The sequence below is a fragment of the Neoarius graeffei genome, chromosome 3, assembly GCF_027579695.1.
Source record: "Neoarius graeffei isolate fNeoGra1 chromosome 3, fNeoGra1.pri, whole genome shotgun sequence".
NCBI lineage: Eukaryota > Metazoa > Chordata > Actinopteri > Siluriformes > Ariidae > Neoarius > Neoarius graeffei.
This window is the reverse complement of record NC_083571.1, coordinates 85,294,378-85,307,649: the sequence shown is the minus strand read 5'-3', so window position 1 is coordinate 85,307,649 and position 13,272 is coordinate 85,294,378. Positions and strand designations below refer to the sequence as shown.

Sequence of the window (13,272 nt, the reverse complement as noted above, 5' to 3'; positions counted from 1 at the left end):
AGATTTCCCTTCACTGGAAGCAAGAGGATGAAACCTGTCCCAGCATGACGACGCCCCTGTGCACAAAGCAAACTTCAATGAAAACATGGTTTGCCAACGGTCCAAACAAGTGGAAGAACTTGAGGGTCCTGCACAGAGCCCTGACCTCAACCCCACTGAACACCTTTAGGATTAAGTGGAACATTGAACGCACCCCAGACCTTATCATCATCAATGCTTGAGCTCATGAATGCACTTGTGGTTACAAGTCATAGTGCTAGCTTTAAAGGCATAACACTTCAGTTATTAGCTGATGTTATGTAATGATGTGTTTATACCTCATGTGTTAGATATACAAATTTTTGTAGCTTGTTAGACAACAAACCAATGTTGCTGAGCTGTATGCCTTTTATGTCAGATGACAAGCCGACTTGCCAATCACAGATGAGGTGCCCTTTTATGTTATTTTCTATGGATGCAAATTTTTGTACATCACCCTAGATTGCCACCCCAACAGTCATTGGGCCCAGCCTGGCCACCCCATTAAAAAAAAAAAAAGTCAGAAGCATCACAGAGGAACATCAAGATGTCTTCAAGCCATAGTCATCATGGCCATAAGTAGCTCATGCTTATATTATACAGGTCATTGCTTATGTGAAGTGTCTTTTATACCACAAGGCATTTAAAAAACAAAACAAAAAAAACTTGTACATACATTTGCAGTGAGTGTTTAAAGCGAGATGGCCTTTCGATTTCATAAAATCTGTGAAATTTAGTTCCCTCTGAAATTTGGCCATTGCGATATGTTTATTTCTGTAAATATCTCACAATATATCAGGTCGTTCTGTGGCCGGGAAGTTATTTCATTTGAGGGGATTCCCTAGCAAGTAATGCGCATGGAATTGCTCGCTTCACGCAGTCAAGCAGACAGAGGAAGTCTGTCTGCGCATGCGCACCTTGACCGTTACATCATTCTGTCGCAAAACGAACAGCTGATCACACAGAGGTGCTCGCTGACCACCGATATTTCAGTTTGGCCCTGCGTTTCCTTTCCTTCGCAACATTTCTTTTCGCTTTCCGTTACTATAATTGGTCTTTCACGCTTCATTCGCACGCTCACGTCCCCCATTTTTCTCTCGTTTCAAAATCCCTTGTGTGAACGGGGAAAGCCCACCACGTGATGTGTGACACAGTATCTTGAATTGGGTCATGATGAAGCAGAAAAAAATAGCGGAGAATTTAGGGCCATGTGGCCCTAAATTCATTAATTGTTCTATAAAAATAAATAAATAAAATTGGAAGTCTGATTCGAATTCAGTAGCTTTTGGTCCACTAAACAAAAATAACTGAGTGTCAGGGAAAATTATTTTTATGACCTACACTTGAAAAATCTGAAAGGCAGTATAGCTTTAAGTATTGAAGACGGTGCTGATATCAAGACTGACTGGTACGTACAGTATAAAGTGCCGAGTAATGCATAACGTTGAAAAACAACTCAACTCCACCACATAACGTACACAAAATCTAGCGAAACAATTGAAAAGGTTCTTGCACATTCAAGCACTACTGTATGTGCATATGCATGGTAAAACACTCGAAGCAATAAAATTAACATGTTGAAAGCAGTTTAAAAGCCTGCTTTACTGTAGAGTTGACACGAGATGCAGTACTTCATTGATATAAAGAGGCAACGCTATGTTTGTCGTTTTGAAAATTGTTTTGAAAATTGTGGAAATCCAGATTTCCACACCACATTGATCCAAGTTGGTGGTACGAAGTGCCATCTACTCTACTATCTTGTGCCAGTCACAAATAGATCAATGAAACAAAGTCTGGCTTTGCTCTTGGCATCACTCCTGACACTCGAGAGGAGAATACTGGCTCAGCCATCCTGAGCGAGTCCACCCTTCTACTTCATGAGAAATCAGCGCTCGTCTCGGTGTAGACAGGACGGCTTCTACAGGTCTTCCGTTCCGCTGATGGACAGGATTAAAAGCAGGCTGATTCATTGTAGCTCATCGTAAAACACACAGTCATTGTACCCTTATCTAAGTTTTGGTCATCCTGTACTGAGTGAGCAGTCAGATATGACGCTCACAGGACAAACCAAGGCCATGTTGAATGATACATGATTTAGAGCGTTGATTTATTCCTGCAGGTTTCTTCTCGGGCGGCACAGTGGGGTAGTGGTTAGCGCTGTCGCCTCACAGCATGAAGGTCCAGGTTCGAGCCCCGTGGCCGGCGAGGGCCTTTCTGTGTGGAGTTTGCATGTTCTCCCCGTGTCCGCGTGGGTTTCCTCCGGGTGCTCCGGTTTCCCCCACAGTCCAAAGACATGCAGGTTAGGTTAACTGGTGACTCTAAATTGACCGTAGGTGTGAATGTGAGTGTGAATGGTTGTCTGTGTCTATGTGTCAGCCCTGTGATGACCTGGCGACTTGTCCAGGGTGTACCCCGCCTTTCGCCCGTAGTCAGCTGGGATAGGCTCCAGCTTGCCTGCGACCCTGTAGAACAGGATAAAGCGGCTAGAGATAATGAGATGAGGTTTCTTCTCCAGTAGGTCATAGTCATGAATTCATTATATACACTACAATTCTGAACAGCAAAGGAAAGTAGACATGGCACAATGAAAGAAAAAGTGTCTTTATTTAGAAATTCACAGTTTCTATTGGCACTACATCATTGTAGTTACATTTACGCCCGTTTCTCAAAAAAAAAAAAACTGTGCATCTCATCCTCACAGATTATCTGGTGTAGAATTTGACATCATCTACTGGCCACTTAAATACGCAAGCCCATGACCACTAGAGCACGTCAAGACAAGAATGGAGAAGTCTTTTAAACAAGGGCTTGTGTGTGGGTTTTTTTTTTTTTTTGTGTTTCTTTTAAAGGCATGAGGAGGAGTTCTCCAAAGTGCTGAGGGAGTGAGAGCCTGAGATACCGAGCTCAAATCACTGGGGTTATATGGTGAATTAATCATCTTCCACACAGTTTAAAAACACCCATACACACTCAAAACACATTTTCATCGACATTCAAAACAATATAGAAAGGAGAACATGATTAAACAGAGAACATTAAAAATAACTCTCCCTCTGAATGTGGAATAACTTCGTGAAACCACATTAAGATGGTGTGCTTGAAACCACCTGAACCTTTCCCTCGGTTACCATCCAGACAAAGTTCACATTCCTTCGAGAGCTCTGGTCAGAGACGAGGTGAAATGATTGGTTAATTTTTTTTTTTTTCCACTCAAACGACTTTGGACTAAAGACACGACACACGAACAAGTGACTTAATGGTATCAAACAAGAGTGGGCTGTTAAGCGGTCCAGTGAGCCAGTCGAACAGGGACACACGAATGATGGATATAAATAAAGTGAATGCGACACAGTAAAAGAATACCGATAAAGATGTGGCTTTATGTACAGTGGGGTATATAGGAATGAGAAAAATACAGAAGTGTTTTCACAAAAATAAGAAAATGCAGATTAGAAAAATCAGTAGGAAGAGCAGCTTTCCACACGCACACAAAGGATTCTTAAAACTGCAACCAGTCCAATGAAGAACTCATCAGAACAGATCCACCAACAAAAGGAAAGGAGAGAGGGGAAAAGGAAAAAAAAAAAAAGGGGGGGGGGGGGGGGGGGGGGCGCTTCGTTTTTGAGCCAGGCACGTACATTTTAACCAGTGTCCAACATCTGGCTCATCACATTAGAAAATACTACGAATTATTGAACAGTGAATCTTGTCAAATATTAACGATCTATGGTGTGATGTAGTCAGTGGCATTTGGCTTGCGTTCAGACTCCAGCGCTCTCAGAATTACATAAAGAGGAAGGCGGAAAATGAGAAAACCGCAGGCGTACCATCGCACGTTTCACAACCAAGAGTGTGTGTACACAAAAAATGATCAATAAATACTGAGGACACCCCATAGATACTAAGAACTAAAATGTCCTGTTAACCCATGACCTCAAGTTCGTACAGCCCAAGTCGACAGTGACGTCGTAATAAATAAATAAATAAACAAACAAACAAACAGTACACAGTGTCCACTGTGCAGGAGGGTCAGGACAAACTATTTATAGAGATTTATTTATTTATATATCTGTAACAGATAACATGGAATGGACCATTTGGAATAAAAACAAGGAATAAATTTACCTCGGTTGTAGAAGAACTACAAGTACATAAATCTGAGGAAACAAAATGGAGTCTGGATGCAGGAAAAAGCCTGAATGAATTTAATAATTTCCATAGGTGTGTATTTCAGGTCTCTGTGGAAAAGTCTGCAGAGTTCAGGCCCTGCCTGAATTTGCGAATTTAACACTTCATATCGAGATTGAGAGAGAGAGAGACAGAGAGACAGACAGAGAGAGTCTGACTAACAGACAAGGAAAATGGCTGGATCTGTTATTCATTCAGTTCTGCTCACTGGACTTACGGATGTTAAAGTGCTACAGAGCCACTTGCTCCATGATCCACATTCACTCACACTGGTCCCATGACACAATGACTAGACACAGTTACACCCCCACCCCCACAGAAGCCCGAGCCTACAAGAGGGAGAGTGCGAGCAAAAATAAACCTGTTTCCCAACAACGGGGGGGAGGGTGAACATAGGGAATGAAGCTAACACTGACCGTACTGAAAATCAGAGTGGGTGTGAAGGGAAACGAGTGGTCAGAGATGTCTGGTAGTATATAGGAAACGAGTTTGGAGAAACTCCACTTCTGGCCTTCCACTGCTGTCCTGCTGGTCCACTTATGCAAAGAGAAGAAGAAGAAGAAAAAAAAAGTAGACTCCGGTCATACTTCTCAAAAGTAGTTTTTTGTATCCCAACCCCTTTAGAAATAAGATTCTCCTCAAAAATGAAACACACACACACGCACGCACACAACCCTTCACCTTGATCTGTTTGTCTGTTAACGGACAAATAAAGGCACAAAAGAGGAAAGGACTTTAGAATGAATGGCGTACTTGACAAGACTTAAGGATGAAGATACTCGAGAGAAATGAGCATCGTGTTACTGTCGGCGAGCCGAAATTTCTCTGCGCTTGAGCACATGTGGCAGAGTCTGGCTCAGCAGAGAGAGAACAAAAACACAACGTCTGCCCTTTTCCTCTCAGCTGATGGAGTGAGTCGATCACTTTTTCAGTCCATAAAGCTGGGTGTTACACAAACGTGTGATCTAGTGCTGAAGAAAGGGTTCTCAGACATGGCCAGTGACTGCCGTTACTCCAAAAGTCCCCATGCCGAGTTCCTGTTTTCCCTTCATCAGCTGCTGAAGCGTGGGCATGACGCACGTTGCCACCGGAATCGGGGTGTGCAGTAACCCTGCTCCGTACCGCTTTTGTGATTGTGGCTGCTGTTGCTGATCAGCCATCTTAGACCGCCGGCGCTTAAAAGCCCGCTTCTCTGTCTTACTCTTGGCCATTGGCAGCTGCCCCTTATTCAGACCTACACAGTGGTCGTTAACGGAAGGGATGCTGGAGCTGGACTCATCCGATGCTGTAGATGAAGAACAGGAAGATGGGCCTTCGCACCTGCCCGCGGCCACGCCCTCTCTGGATGTGCAGGTGGACGCGTCACCGTTGCAGGTTGTCGGCAGGAGCTGAGGCACGCCTACACCCTCGCTTTCAGGGCGGCAGCTAGCGACCGTCACAGATGCTTTCTCTCCTCCTTTCATTTTGCAGCGCTTTTTCTACCGGAAGAACGACAGAGAGGAAAATAATTTCATCACGTGCAGACAGAATATCTAGAAACATTATCTACAGCTGTAGAAAACCACCTTTACGAGAAGAATGAAGACAGACGAGCAAGTAGTTCAAGTTTAATGAGAACATACAAATTGAAAGAAAACGCAGCGTCAACTAATTATTGGCACCCTGCATAAAAACAAGCATCAGTGAATTTGCAGATTAAATAAATAATGTGTGCAGCACTGGGAGCGAAGCGCAGTTTTATTTGAATCGAGTTGCCCTTATTCATCAAAGTTGCAGATGTAAAATTAACAATTCCACAGACAGACAGTTTCCTTATTTAAAAAGTGTGCGCAAATTCGAGCGTACCAATGACTCAACGTCTCAACTCCGTCAGTGTTGCGGTGAACCCGGAGTCCGTCCGGGGAACGCCAAGCTTGAGCGCACGCCTACTTCACGTGCGTGTCTTAGCACACAAGACAATCCTGCACAAGTTCTTCTTAAATCTTTCGTACCGTTATACATTTTTAATATATGGAAAACTGGTACCGAGATAAGCAAGTTCTTTCTGGTCCACTAATTTGACGAGACAAGCGGTCCTTCAAGAGTTCTAGATTTGTACACAAGAGCTAATCAATCATAAATCCTGCCCTGATTCACAATCCGCTCATACTGAACATCCTGGAAGAGTGGAAATAAAGTTTACGGTTTGTATCACTCCACTTGTCTGCATTCGCGACATAAAACTCCAATTCTAGCAAGAATTCATGACATTGAAACCGTTACTACACATAGTACAGGCCATCCGTGCACTGCAACACATAACGCTCTCTTCCAGCTGTGGCTTCTTTGGGAACTATTTTTCTTGTTGGAGTAAAAATAAACAAACCAGGGCTTTGAACCGGTTCAAGGAACAAAAACGAAAACCGGGAACTTTTTCTATTTCACATGGAACAGAAACGAAACCAGAAACTTTATTATTTTTTATGTTCCGGAACAGAAACGCTTATTAAAAATAATGGTAACCGGTTAATACTGGTTTTTATTTCGTTCCTCAAAGTTTCCGTAGCCTACAAATAAAAAAGCCATTCTCCTCCTGCGCAAGTTTCTATGACCCGCTGGGGTTCACTTCCTGTGTGACGTTCGCTGACTGAATGGAGAGCGCAGGAAGGTGGACTACTATCACGTCTCCACGTGATAAGTGAGTAAGTGCATTACTGAGTGTCTGAGCAAAGAAGAGCCTGAACGTTGCAACCTCCCTATTGGCTGTTTGTAAAAATGTATCATCAGTTGTTGCCCTTCCCACGGGAATCATCGCGGGCTCGAGAGACGAGACCTGACGAGTTAGTTCGTTGGTAGCAGAACAAAATGTCTGGACACAAATCGGGTTTTCAGAAAAGGAAAGAAAATAAACGGAGGGTCGAAAATACAAAAAAAGGAGGCAGAAAATGCAAAACGAGTTTTAAGGTAGGACAAATGGTTACTTTTTAAGGCAGCCCGCCGTGGCTGCAGGCTTTCAGTTGTGTCATTGAATGGTTACTTTTCTGAGGCAGTGGCTGCCTGCAGGCTTCTTTATTATAGCCCATTTAGTAGTTTGTTTTATGTATGTATGTACTTGCATAGATGTGTACTTGGTCTTCCAATATGGCGCCTAACAAAATCTCGCGGCGCGGTGACGTCATGCGGTAGCCCTCTATAGGGCCTGACTAGCCTTTGGTAACACACTAAACGAATTCTCTTTCATTTTTGGCACTTTTTCTGTTTGTGTAGATGGGAAGACATACTGAGAATCCAAATCGCCAACATTTGAAATAATTGTTTTGAATTATTTCTTGTCTTATTTAATGAAGGTTGTAATAGAATTAGCCTACATTTGGCTTAAGCTGGATGAGACAGAGACATAACTTTATAGCCATTTGTTAAACAGCTGACAGGGAACGTAATTAACCGTTCCGGGAACGAAATTTTTTTGTTCTAACCGGTTCGGGAACGTCTATTTAATGGTGGAACCCAAAACCGGAAACGTTAAAATTCCGTTTCTGTTCGGAACGAACCAATAGGAAAAAAATTCTGGTTCAAAGCCCTGAAACAAAATAGCTCCTCATATTGTGTCTGAAATTTGTGACTCAATATTCATTTCTTGTTCATATAACTGCTGGATAAAAGCAATCACACTTACAATTGCGCTGTTGTACCGAGTATCAGTATGGCTGGGATTTGGCCACAGGAAGGTTGTTACAGGGCACAGCCGCACTGATGGTCCATACAACAGCACCAGTGCGATATCGCCTATACAAGGGGTTTGCACAGCCATTAATTTTTAAGCCCAATTCAAATAAGTCAGACTAATCAATAGTGCTCTTCATGCAACGAGATCATCAGTTTTGATTCGTATGCTTTCCCAGCGTGAACAAAAAACATCGTCCAAGTGCTCGACATAAAAGCCTGCATTTATTTTTCATCTGCCTCACTAGTCAACATCCCAGTGTCAATTAGCGAAGACAACTAGTCTATGGAGAAATTTAAATATATAAAATTTATCACCTAATCATGCAGTTAGGTTGTTAGTCCTTCTTTTTCTGAAAAACTTAATACTTCTGAGTGCTTGAAAGTTTGTGAGCCCTTTAGAATTTTCTATATTTCTGCATAAATAGGACCTAAAACAACATCAGATTTTCACACAAGCCCTAAAAGTAGATAAAGAGAACCCAGCTAGACAAAAATATTATACTTGGTCATTCATTTATTGAGGAAAATGATCTAATATTACATATCTGTGAGTGGCAAAAGTATGTGAACCTCTAGGATTAGCAGTTCATTTCAATCAATGGGATGACAATCAGGTGTGAGTGGGCACCTTGTTTTATTTAAAGAACAGGGATCTATCAAAGTCTGATCTTCACAACACATGTTTGTGGAAGTGTATCATGGCACGAACAAAGGAGATTTCTGAGGACCTCAGAAAAAGCGTTGTTGATGCTCATCAGGCTGGAAAAGGTTACAAAATCATCTCTAAAGAGTTTGGACTCCACCAATCCACAGTCAGACAGATTGTGTACAAATGGAGGAAATTCAAGACCACTGTTACCCTCCCCAGGAGTGGTCGACCAACAAAGATCACTCCAAGAGCAAGGTGTGTAATAATCCGCGAGGTCACAAAGGACCCAAGGGGAACTTCTAAGCAACTGAAGGCCTCTCTCACATTGGCTAATGTTAATGTTCATGAGTCCACCATCAGGAGAACAATGAACAACAATGGTGTGCATGGCAGGGTTGCAAGGAGAAAGCCACTGCTCTCCAAAAAGAACATTGCTGCTCATCTGCAGTTTGCTAAAGATCATGTGGACAAGCCAGAAGGCTATTGGAAAAATGTTTTGTGGACAGATGAGACCAAAATAGAACTTTTTGGTTTAAATGAGAAGCGTTCTGTTTGGAGAAAGGAAAACACTGCATTCCAGCATAAGAACCTTATCCCATCTGTGAAACATGGTGGTGGTAATATCATGGTTTGGGCCTGTTTTGGTGCATCTGGGCCAGGATGGCTTGCCATCATTGATGGAACAATGAATTCTAAAGGAAAATATCAGGACATCTGTCCATGAACTGAATCTCAAGAGAAAGTGAGTCATGCAGCAAGACAGCGACCCTAAGCACACAAGTCGCTCTACCAAAGAATGGTTAAAGAAGAATAAAGTTAATGTTTTGGAATGGCCAAGTCAAAGACCTGACTTTAATCCAATTGAAATGTTGTGGAAGGACCTGAAGCGAGCAGTTCATGTGAGGAAACCCACCAACATCCCAGAGTTGAAGCTGTTCTGTACGGAGGAATGGGTTAAAATTCCTCCAAGCCGGTGTGCAGGACTGATCAACAGTTACCGCAAACGTTTAGTTGCAGTTATTGCTGCACAAGGGGGTCACACCAGATACTGAAAGCAAAGGCTCACATACTTTTGCCACTCACAGATATGTAATATTGGATCATTTTCCTCAATAAATAAATGACCAAGTATAATATTTTTGCCTCATTTGTTTAACTGGGTTCTCTTTATTTTTAGGACATGTGTGAAAATCTGATCATGTTTTAGGTCATGTTTATGCAGAAATATAGAAAATTCTAAAGGGTTCACAAACTTTCAAGCACCACTGTATACACACAAACCCCAAAATAACAGATTTATGACCCTTCCAAGGATAATGAAAATGCCGACTTGGTCCTGGCAGATTTCAAGTTGACCTCCAACTCGGCTTCACGGACGAGATTTACTTCCTCAGACTTGTAGCCGACTGTATTCTTCTCTTTTACTCAGTTATTCGAGTATAAATTAAATGTAAATCAGATGGTGTGTCAGAAATCTGAGCTTTAAATAAGGGATTAGCCGGAGAGAACGTGTTTAAGAAGCTGATTTAGCAGTGGTGCTCACATCACAGCTCCGCGAGATCATGTCATGATTCAGACAGACTGGTTCTTACGCCATTCTGTGTACTCAAATCTACATTCATTTTTATGAAACTCTGATGAATATTCCCCCCCCCCCAGAGCATTAAGCTCCTTTAAATTTAATTGTTTCTTCATTGGGTGTTTATGTGGAGTCAATATCTTGTTTCAAGATTCATCAAGTCTTAGGCCCTGTCCACACGGCAACGGATTCAGGTGAATCTGATAAAATTGTTTATCGTTTCGGCCTGGCGTCCACACGGCACCGGCGTTTTGGGTGCCCCACAACGATATTTTTTGAGAACGGGTTCCAGAGTGGAAAAATCCGGCAACGGCGCCGTTGCGAAGTCGTCTGGATGAGTAGAACGGATTTGTTTACGATGACGTCACAACCACATGACTAGAACAAGCAGCACTCTCGCTGTTTTGTATGAACCACTGCATTGCATTCACTTTTGTATACAGCTTTTCTTTTAAATAAACAAGTAACTGAACCATTTCTTGAATTTCTTTTTTTATTGGATAAGACTGCTTTTCAAAATGTTCACACAATATAAAAAGTTATATAAATTATATAAAAATGCTTTTCAAAATGTTCACGCACAATAAGAAAATTAAGTTATATAAAACTATGCGCACTAATAAAACTAATTTGTACACACCAGGCTTTCGTCTAAACGGGGGAACAGGGGCGCTGCGCCCTCTTACTCTCGGCGTGTGCCCCCTTACCGACTCCGTGAAAACATCCCAGCAAGACTACGTGACAATGTGTCTGATCATCAAATACGTTATAATCGCTCCAAAAATATTCCAATCATAGTAGATACACCGCCAGACGGTGCAAAAACGATCCGAATTGGCGTTTTCCAGACTGAGGCGCCATGTTGTTTAGTTGTTTACTTGTCGCGGCTGCTCTCGCGAGATTTGACCTGGGTTACATACAAGGTCAGCTGACTTGTAGAGCGAGATTTCTCGAGACTGAATGACCTTTCACCCACCGGCACGGGAGCTTTTGACAGAAGTAGTTCGCGAGTTGTTTTTGTTGACACTTGGGCATTTAAAGATGTCATCCCGCGGCACGAAGCGGAAGAAAGCCAAAGACTGTCCGGGGCAGAAGATTACTTCTTTCTTTTTCAATGTTGACAGACAATTTGTTACAATTTCCCTCTCAGACAACCTCAGAATGTCCCATTGGAGCATTTTTCAAAGGCTTTGCACGGCGGGGGGGGGACGACACAACCGGCACCATCTCCCCCCCCGCTTCGCTCCCTCGCCATGGTGAGCGCCCTCATACTAAATTTTTCTAGAAAAAACCCTGCATACAGAAGGCACGATTTCCTCGCGTAGTCGCACCCATCTTTTTCTTGTTGTGTGTTTGTTCCTGACAGTGCTTCACACCGGGTAGAAGAAGGGGTTTATGTGCATGCGTCTACTACTTCTATTGCTCTGGTGTCTCTGATGGGACCGTCTTACAGCGCCCCTAGAGGTGTGGCATGTGTATTGCATCGTTTTCAGCAAGCGTTGCGTTGCCATATGTACCTGATATTTTACTGATCCGTTGCCCATGTGGACGCGATATTTTTTTAAATAAAATCTCGTTGCCGTTGTCGTGTGGATGTAGCCTTAACCTCTCGCTTTCGCCCTCCTGGGTGGAGTATCGGAGGCTGAAACTAGGTTTTATTCTGCTTCTAATTTGTCTCACTGAATAAAACTCAGTCATGTATACAGTATACGCGTTTTTAAAGGGTGCCAGTAATTCAGGAGTTGACCGTATATTAACTAAACTTCCTGAAATGAACACCACAAAACAAGGTAAGGACAAAGAGGAAAAGTGGAAGAGAAAAACGTACTAATAATCAATAAGCTCGGGTGAGTCTTGCGAGCATAGTGTCAAAAGTTTCAGTCAGGAGAAAAGTGGTTCAATTGGACCAGTATGAAACAAACTGCTGGGGCTGTGTTCCAAAACACTCACTTGTTCTTATACAGACGTATGAACCAAATAAAACGTTTTCTACATCATGTAGAAATGGCAACCACTTGGTTACTTTGTTGTGTTTGTGTTTTCGGAGTCCTTTGTTTGCCATGTTTTCCCCAAACCGAACAAGTGAGTGAGTTTGAAACTCAGCTCCTCGAGTGCACAGCAGCCTACCACTGCAGGCAAAATGGACACTGTACCTTTTTCTCTGGAGAAAACCTTAGAGGTTCTACAATGTACAAGTCATCAGGACCTACTAAAGAGGGGAGAGAGGGGGGCAGGTTAAAGGAATGATATGGCAACTATGAACATGTAACAAGCATGACTTGACTTGCAAGTAGTAGAACTTACTGTAGAACAAAATGATCAAACGCACAACTCAAACCATTTCCTCAATTACTGGAAGATTTCAATCATATCTTAATTGTACAAATGTTAGTATTTACTACTTGCAAATTTTTTAAAATATATAGGTGAGCCAGCGCCAAGCATTAAAAATAAAGACGCCCTTTGCAACTTTGGAGACAAAGGACCAAAGGTGCATACACAAACATTCTCACCATGGACGGTTATACATGTAATCAGAAGGGATCCTAAGACCGTCACATGGCATTTTAAAATAAATAAACAATTCACTTGTTCTGCAGCTCTATGTTGCAGGCAGAAAGAGAGGAAAAGCCATGCTAGCAAGTTCCTAATTGTTTGACATGCTAAACTTTTATGAAACAGCACAAAGCCACAGTCGTACTGTAAAATAACACAAAGCAGCTCGTAGATCTATTAACTATGATGAGCCAAGACATTTTCTTCAGGGCAAACATCTCATTTCATGGGAAGACATACAGTCAGGTTTCCATGCTGAACTGAGAGATGAATGTGGTGCAGCAGGGCACTACAGGCGTACATGACGTTAGGGCCTGACTGATAAATCATGCCGATGTTATCGGCCAACGTGAGCTAATTGGTGATAAATTGGCATCAGTGTTTATAACGACTGATAAATGACAAAAAAAAACACACAACAAAAAAAAAAAGACAGAAGATCGATCCTTTAACCATGTTAAGAGTAGTCACTGCACAGTTTGTCCACCAGAGGGCACACTGCAACACCACTGTTTGTAAAGCCACAAATCCAACAATCAGCTGACCCAAGCAGAGTCAAAATCGCATGTCAAATAGA

At 42.4% G+C, this 13,272-nt stretch overlaps 1 protein-coding gene across 7 annotated transcripts in view; it reads right to left on the bottom strand.

Annotated features, from left to right (window-relative positions):
- Window positions 1-2,603: 2,603 nt before the first annotated feature.
- The window catches only part of suco (SUN domain containing ossification factor), a 192,317-nt gene continuing 181,648 nt past the window's right edge, over window positions 2,604-13,272 (bottom strand). For 5 of the 7 annotated variants that reach the window (XM_060917568.1, XM_060917572.1, XM_060917573.1 and 2 more), the window contains 2 exons: window positions 12,293-12,348; window positions 2,604-5,684 (listed from right to left, as the gene is read on the bottom strand). In XM_060917568.1, the coding sequence (XP_060773551.1) occupies window positions 5,193-5,684; window positions 12,293-12,348 (548 nt within the window). In that variant the 3' untranslated portion in view covers window positions 2,604-5,192. The remainder of the gene's footprint in view (window positions 5,685-12,292; window positions 12,349-13,272) is intronic. The other 2 variants (XM_060917570.1, XM_060917575.1) reach the window with 1 other exon arrangement.